Raw genomic sequence first — 8,142 nt, forward strand, 5'->3', positions numbered from 1 at the left:
AATCACACTTTTTTCACACTATTTTCAGAGAGAGCATTATTTAAGATAAAAAAAATTCAAAACATAATTTTCACTTTCAAAGCTTAAATTTAGTTCTCTTTAGGTTTGATGTAGTTATTATGGAAGTCCAAATCTAATATCCCAATCTGTATTTAAAATAACACTGTACTCAATAGTATCAAATCACCACAAACAAATTTAAACACTTAAATACACAACATAGGATCAATGGATGACCATGGTCAGATACTAGGCACAGACACAAAAATACAAAGAGACACAGTACAGAGGCAAAACAAAGCAAAGACGCAAATGTGCCACAACGAAACACAAACCTGAGACACACAGTAATGCAAAATGAACACAAAGAGACAAAAAGCTGACCATACAAAGATGCAAAACGATCACAACTTGATGCTAAACTGCCACGAATGGACTCAAAATGAACAAGATGGAAGACTACGTTACAGAGAGACACAGGATGTCTGTAAAGCGACCGCAAATAAACAAACGACCGCCGACATTTCATCCGTCCACCTTATGTCTCGGCCATTTTAGCCGGAGAAACAACATAAACGCACTTTTACCAGCTCTTAGAGAGGACTGAGGGAGGACTTAAAAGCGCAGGCTAACGCTTGTTAGCTTACCTCCGCGCTGCAGGTTTGCCGGGCGTCCGGCTTCAATCGTGTTGGAAAAAACAGCTCCAAAGGTTGTTTGAAGACTCAGACTTGTTCTCCGTGCAAAAACACAAAGCGATAAAGTAACGATTCAAACGTTGGTTTTACTCCTTACTTTCAGTCGTTTTTCCGACATTGTTTGTCCGCCGGCTCTGCTCTGCTCTCCCCGCCGCCGGCCATATTCAATGACGCCATGCGTCGCCGTCAATGACGTAACACGTCAGCCAACATCGGTAGAGAAACGCTGATTGGTCGGCTCATTGTGCTCCGCCTAGCAGCTGGTTCTGATTGGTCGAATTACCGGTATGTATATCGAAGAAACATTATAATAGAGACGTGATCATGATATGATCTTTATGATACATTGTTTAACTTTATCAATAACGATACCTTTATTTTCACTCTTTTTATAAATGTGTATTTTAAGATATTTTTAACCCAGTTACATCAAGAAATAAACACACACATAATACCGAGAATTCACAGTGGAGAAGAATTTATTTGCATTTTGTACCAAGAAACTTCTCACCGAAAGAGAGAATAAGAAAAACAAAACAAAAATAAATACCTGAGAACAGAAGAACCAAATGTGAAGTGAAGTTACAAAAATAAGTCAGTGTATTTAATTTCTTTTTACAAATCTGTAGACATAGCCACTTTCTTTTATGAGAAAAGATTTAAAAAACACTAGTGTCACTGTGTAGTAATTATATTCCCAACAGCTGAAATATGAAACTTGTGATTTATGCTCCTCTTTCCAAAAAGCAAAATACACCAACACGTGTAAACATACGAACATCTGAATATTAGCTTCATGTTTTTCTAACAGATGCCAAGCTTCAAACAAAAAACATGCAGAAGACTGTTAAACCAGAACGAGCCTCGTTTTCTACTGATCTGAATTTAACAACCCAGCCCTGTCACAAAAAAAGAAGTAATTTCTTCCAAAATAAGAGCATAGAGAACATTAAACAGATGGTACAGAAAACCACATAGCATATAAACTGTGTTTCTAACACAATAAAATATTTTTGCTTTTTTTTCCCTCTTCCACACATCTCATATCCAAAATTATTTAGACATTTATTTATTTTGGATTTCTGCCCGTTTTAACTGAATTTGGATAAAATACAATCAATGGACATTATTATAAAGTGTGACATGAGATTTTCTTTTTTGGTATTCTTTATTGATACTAATCTTATTCCTTAAATCTTATGAACAGATACTGTATGTGGGAGGCACAGTAAGTTACATTAATACAGCAGCAAACCCCCTAAAAATACCTGCTCTAAAATCATTTCATAATCTAAAATTATTTTTTTCCCCACAAGCAATTGCAAATACAGAAAACTCAATAATCTTTAAATCCTAAAAACAACATAAACACATAAAAAGAGTTCAATATAAATTAATTGTTTGTGTGTGTGATTCAAAAACAGCTCCAATCGCAGCCAAAGTCCCCGGTTCTGCAGCTAATCCTTGTTTTCTGTCATTACCCTGGAATACGTCGACAACCAGTGAGGAATATGTTCAAATACTGCAGAAGAATGTGGTACACGTTAAACTAAACACTTTTCTAACAGAGAAAATCCCTCCTTATGAAAGAGCGGTCAGCAAAGCTCCATTGGATATAAACAAAAGCTGATAGCCAGTGATTGTCTGAGTTGCGCTTTCTTTTCTGAAAGTTCAAAACGTAAGTGAAAGTGACATCCCAGTCTGAACAACATCAAACTGAAGTGTCCATCCAGAATTAAGGCTTGGTCGACACACTCCAAAACTACAACAGCAGATTCAAACCTGCATGGCACCTTAATCAAATCTCCATCATCTCATTACTGTCACCAGTTGGTTTCCCCTTCACTGTATCTGTCAGTATCTCTCAGCACAGAGCGCATGCAAATTTATTTTCATGTAAAAGAAAACAAGAAAATCACGATTCTAGTGAGAAACAATGATGTCCGGCTTCTCTACAGTCACTTTTTATGATTTTTAGTAAAATTGGTTGGTGTTTTATTTCCTGCAGGTCACCAGGAGAGTCCTTAATTTCCAAATAAATTCTTTAATTTCCAGGAAAGAACCATGTATTTTGGTGCTGATTATAGATACAGACAGACTTCACTTCCACTTAATTAATTCCAATCAGTTTCAAGTGTAACCACTGCTACACAGAGTGGGTGAGTTAAACAACATTGTCCACAGGGAAGCACACAATTCAACATCAGTAATAGTATTGATGATTAAATGCAGCTACTGGTCTCAAAAAGTGCCTCTATATAAACTACAGTCAGCACCAAATTCAAAGTTCTTTGTGGGGAATTTAGCACAAGAGAGCCAGAAGAGATCATCTGTGTAGAACCATACTTTCTTTTTTGGGAGATTTCACTGTCAGTGTAAAGATGTAGTTGGTTTTATGCTTTTAAAAAAATAATAAACATATATACAGACGTGTTTTGTGCTGAGTGAATGTGGAGTGTGAGGGTTCAGACTTTGGTGACACTGTTTGTTTGCTGCTGCGGCTGCAGATCGTCGTCTTCGTCGTCAACGCTCAGGTCCAGCCTCAGGTTATCCAGAGTCTGACGAATCGTCAGAGTCTCCTTACGCCTGTTAGAGAGACAGAGAGATGATGTTTGATTAGTTTTTGTCATGGAAACTATGTGACAATATGTGTGAAAAAGAGAGAGGGAGACAAATATAAATAAAGAGACAGATCTCAGATCTCAGAACCTGGAGTGAACCAACCCTTCAACGACTCGTAACCACAGTCAAGCCTACAGGAGACGACTGCTTAACCCTCAAACTATAAAACACGCGTGTTTTATAGTTTGTATGGAGTTCGTACTTTGTCTGCAGATGTTGGTCGAGCAGCTGCCTCTGCAGCCGGCCGCTCGTCTCCCTCTCCTCGGCCAGCTCCCTCTGGGTGTGACGGTACTGCGCCTCCTTCCTGCTCGCCTCCTCCTCGGCCTCGTTCAGCTGACGCTTCAGAGAGCGGATCCTCTGCGTCATCTAGAAGATCACAGAGCTCCAGGTTAGTTCGGACAAAACGAGTCCGGCAACAGTTGAGGCGTTAAAAAACAAACTCTGGGCTCATTTCTTTTGTGTCCAAAAACAGAAAGCTAAAAAGGGAATACTGCAGAAAGAAATGGCCCTAAGATGCTCACAGGATAGTGATATATTCCTAATAAGGGAATCTACTAAGAATGTCTAAAAACGCAGCAAAGCACAGCAGCCTTGAAGGAAAAAAATAATATTTAAAGGGGAGGGATACAAGTCTTACATTGGCTGTTATTAAAAATGCTCAAAGTGATTTCATTTTGAAAGAAAATCTTCAAATGTGTAAATATGTAAATCTATGACAATAAAGAACCAGAAAGAGCCAAAATCTAAACCTTTGAATTGAAGTTTTTACAGTAATACACACTTTTCTTCCGGCGGCTTTATTCTATATTTATATTTTAGAACCAATCAGTGAATTTGCTGCTGCTTCTAAAAATCCTTCATATTTCTGATTATCTGACTCATGATCATCAGCTCTGCAGCACTCTACTGCTCTCATGTGGGCAAAGTGTGTATCTACGCTTCTATCTCAGTGTGAATGTGTGTGTGTGTTTCTCACCAGGTCTTTTTGTTCGGTCGCTATCCTGTGCTCCTCCTCCATCTGATCACTCAGCTCGTTGATCCTCCTCTCCAGTTTACTGATGGTGTTTGTCAGGACGGCTTTGTTCCTGCACAAAACACACAAACAATCAACCGACAACGTCCTGTTCCCCTGCACTTTACATCACAGCTAACTTGTGATCAGAGAAGATGACTCTAAAAGGTCACATGACTGACCTCTCCTCGGTCCTCAGAGAGTTCTCCAGCTCTTTGACTCTGCTCTCTGCCCTGGAGATGACGTCCTCCTGAACCCTGGAGCTCTGAAGCTCGTCCACCTCCAGACGCAGCTCACGCAGCTGCACACACGGAAAGAGATGAAATTAGAGATGAAGTATTTTCAAACACTTGTCTCTCTTTTCCCCACTTCCGCTGGTTTATTGTCTCCAAATGTCTCCATCTTTATCTTTAACATGAACCTGAAAAGTTCAGCACACGTCCAGACAGTTTGAATAAGACAGAAAGTGATTCAAAGATCCAACAGTGTTAAATTTAGCCCAGAAGAAGAAGAAGAAGTAAAAACTGCTCATCACACACAGACAGTACCTGTCTCTCCATGACAGCCTTCTCAGTTTCCAGCTGGTCGTTCAGATCTTTCTCCTGAATCAACTTCAGCTGCAGCTGCTCCGTCTGAGAGGAAACACACAACACGTGTCAATAACCAACTAGAATGATTATTTATAGTGAACTCATTTCCTGTTTCCGCTGTGTTCACCTGTTCGATGGCTCTCTTGTGTTTGGCAGCCCATCTCTGCTCGCTGTCGTGCAGCTCCTCCAGATCGCTCTCCAGGTCGATCATCTTCTCCTGAACGAGACAGAAAGCGTGATGAGTTCAGCTTCTGATCTGAGGTCAGTCCTCAGGATGAGGATGGGGCAGATTATCTTCAGAAATAGGGACATGATGAATATTTGGGTTTATGGAATTAGCGCAGTGATCGCTAAACAGGATTTGCATAATTAATGCTCCATTAACCCCAAAGTCTGATGGTTTTCACGACTGATTAATTTAAGTGGACATCTCTGTCTGAGTCACGCATGCTATTTAAGGAAGAAACGTGCAGGAAATTAAAAAATATAATCCAATATATATCTTTTTCAGTCACTGTCAGCCAAGCTACAGGTCTGTAGTCCCTTACAGGCTGATACTAACAGGTAGTTTTGTGTTATTGCTGATTTATCAAAGGAAGAAAAGGATTAGCATCTGAGCGTCACTGCCTGTGTGTTAACCCATCAGTACCTGAGCCTGTTTGAGTTGTTTGGCCAGGTCGTCTCTGGCCTGGTTCGTGCTCTGCAGCTCCATGTGGAGGTCGTCCACCGTCCTCTCCGCCTGCTTGCACTGCAGCTGTATCCTCTCTCTCAGCTGGATCTCCTCCTCCAGAGTCTGCTCCTTGTCAATCAGTTTACCAGAGACCTGCACACACACACGTAACAACATACAGGGTTAAATATGTTGTGTTAAAGTGCGGCTGAGGCTCCGTCTAAACGTGTCTGACAGCGTCTGACCTCTCCCTGCAGTCTGCTGACGAGGTTCTGCAGCCTCTGCAGTTCCTGGTCCTTCTCCAGCAGAGACTCCTCCAGCTCGTCCACCCTGTGCTGGGCGTCTTCACGCAGCTTCTGCTGCAGGTTCATCTCTGCTGAGGCCTGTGTGGATGCCTGCAGGGCCTCGGCCAGCTGGAAACACACGGGTTGTTACATATTTGTATGTACACACACCTGCTTTTATCTATGCATCCAGGCCAGTGAACATCTGGGGTAAAGTTTGCAATCATAAATGAATATTTAATTAGGTGTCAGATTTTGCAGTAGTCAGGATTTTAACTCAAGTAATTCTCAACTTTGTGTTTGTTTTTTCTCTGATTTCGTTCTTCTGCAGGTGATTTCAGGGGAAACCTGTAAAATAAAAGCCAGACGTCTGAAGACAGAGTGTCTGTACCTCTGTCTCCAGTCTGATGATGGTGCTGTTGAGCTCAGACGTCCTCTTGTCTTTGGTGTCTTTGTCGACCTCCAGCTCCTCCAGCTGTCTCTCTGCCAGCCACAGCTTCTCAGCCAGAGCCTGAGCGTGCTGCGTCTGCCTCTCCAGGTTCTCCTGAAAACACACAACACAGTTCAGAGCTCTGGAGATTCCCACGATCACCTGAACGCACCAACAAATGACAAATAATTCTGTGTACGTACGTCAGCGTCCTGGAGCTTGTTTTTGAGCGACTGCTGGAGGAAGTTGAAGGCGTACTCCTGAGTGTTGGCCTCCACCATCATGTCCCGGGCCTCCTTCACCTCAATCTGCACAAGACAAGAGTCATCGTTCATACGTACAGTTACAGCTACAGCATCATTCTGTCTATCCATCCATTCATCCATCCTTCACACCTCCATCTCTCTGTATCTCTCTCCCATGGACTGGTGCTCTCTCTCCATCTCCAGCATCTGCTCCCTCATCCTCTTCATCTCATTGTTGAGCTGAGTGTTGGTCCTCAGCAGGTCCTCGTTGTTCACCAAAAGACCTCGCATCTCAAACCTGCAGAGGGAGGGAGGAAGGGAGGGAGAGAGGGAGTCAGACTGCAGTGGGTCAACACTAGCTATGGAAAGAAAGAAAGAAAGGAAAAAAAGAAAGAGAAGGAAACAAGAAAAAGATGAGAGAAAGAAAAAAGAATGAAAGAGAAAAAAGAGAAAGAAAGAATGAGGAAAATAGAGAAAGACAGAGGAAAGAAAAAGAAAGAAAGAAAGAAAAAGAGAGAGAAAGAAGGAAAGAAAAAAGTGAAAGAAAGAGAAAGAGAAAGAAAGAATGAAAGAGAAAAAAGAAAGACAGAAGGAAAGAAAGAAAAAGAGAAAGAACGAGAGGCAGAATGAAAGAGAAAGAGAAAGAGAGAAAAAGAGAAAGAGAAAGAAAAACTGACAGAAAAGAAAGAAAGAAAGAAAGACAGAGACAGACCTGATCTGGTTCCTCTCCTTCTCCATCTCTACACTCTCTGCCTCCAGGAACTGGTTACGCTGAAGACAAAACACACATCATCCAAAATATTAGATTCATATTATATTAAACTAACATTACTAGAATATAAAATCAGCTCAAATCACAGCTGCTGTATGTGTCTACTAAAATCTACTTTAAAATCCTCCATCATCAGGAATCACACTGTCACAGCAGAGCATCAGCCTGATAAAGACCGACCTTCTGGCAGGCGTCCAGCTGTTTGGTCAGCTCCTCGATGTAGTCTTTTCTGTTAGGCGCCCCCAGAGTGGCAGAGCGCATGCTGTAGTGGGTGGGCACCACCTGCTGTAAATATACACACACATACCGTGAACATGAAAGCACTTTATAAAGTGTGGAAGTGCCGGTGGGAGAGTGTGTGTTATCTGTCTGCAGACGTACGGTGTGTGTGTTGTTGACCTCGGCCCTCCTCTTCACCAGAGTGTCGTAGGCGGAGAACCGGGGCGGGGGAGGTGAGGGTGGGCGTGGGGATGCCCACTGGACTGGTGCTGCGACTGTTGAAGCTGTACAGGTTCATCTCCGAGGTGGAGGGAGACAGTCCACCCTGAACCTGGAGGGGAGGAGAATCTGTGATCGTCAGTGTAAACTCCACATTTATCTGACTGGTTTACCATGTTTATATGACATTAAGATTATTTCTAACAGTATAAAGAACTAAAACAAACAAAATCATTTATACAAGTTGAAGTTTTAAAGTTAAAGTTCTGCAGAAAGATCTTCTCTGTGACTGATTTTACCACATTAGCTGCTCAAGGTGGAGCTCGTTTTAATAGATTTATTAACAGTTAGCAGCTATAAATCTTAAGGGTTGTGAGATGATTA

General features: G+C 41.7%; 1 protein-coding gene across 1 annotated transcript; it reads right to left on the reverse strand.

The window, feature by feature from the left end:
• Window positions 1-1,166: 1,166 nt before the first annotated feature.
• Window positions 1,167-7,830, reverse strand: LOC108889722 (cingulin-like protein 1). Its single transcript, XM_018686348.2, has 14 exons — window positions 7,702-7,830; window positions 7,501-7,605; window positions 7,261-7,319; window positions 6,699-6,846; window positions 6,507-6,611; window positions 6,265-6,417; window positions 5,835-6,002; window positions 5,569-5,742; window positions 5,047-5,136; window positions 4,878-4,961; window positions 4,512-4,630; window positions 4,294-4,402; window positions 3,520-3,683; window positions 1,167-3,281 (listed from the first exon to the last, which is right to left on the reverse strand). The coding sequence occupies exons 2-14, from the start codon at window positions 7,579-7,581 to the stop codon at window positions 3,161-3,163; spliced, it is 1,575 nt and encodes a 524-aa protein (XP_018541864.2). The 5' UTR covers window positions 7,582-7,605; window positions 7,702-7,830; the 3' UTR covers window positions 1,167-3,160.
• Between the last annotated feature and the right edge of the window lie 312 nt (window positions 7,831-8,142).

Source organism: Lates calcarifer, unplaced genomic scaffold (assembly GCF_001640805.2).
Source record: "Lates calcarifer isolate ASB-BC8 unplaced genomic scaffold, TLL_Latcal_v3 _unitig_1623_quiver_2515, whole genome shotgun sequence".
NCBI lineage: Eukaryota > Metazoa > Chordata > Actinopteri > Centropomidae > Lates > Lates calcarifer.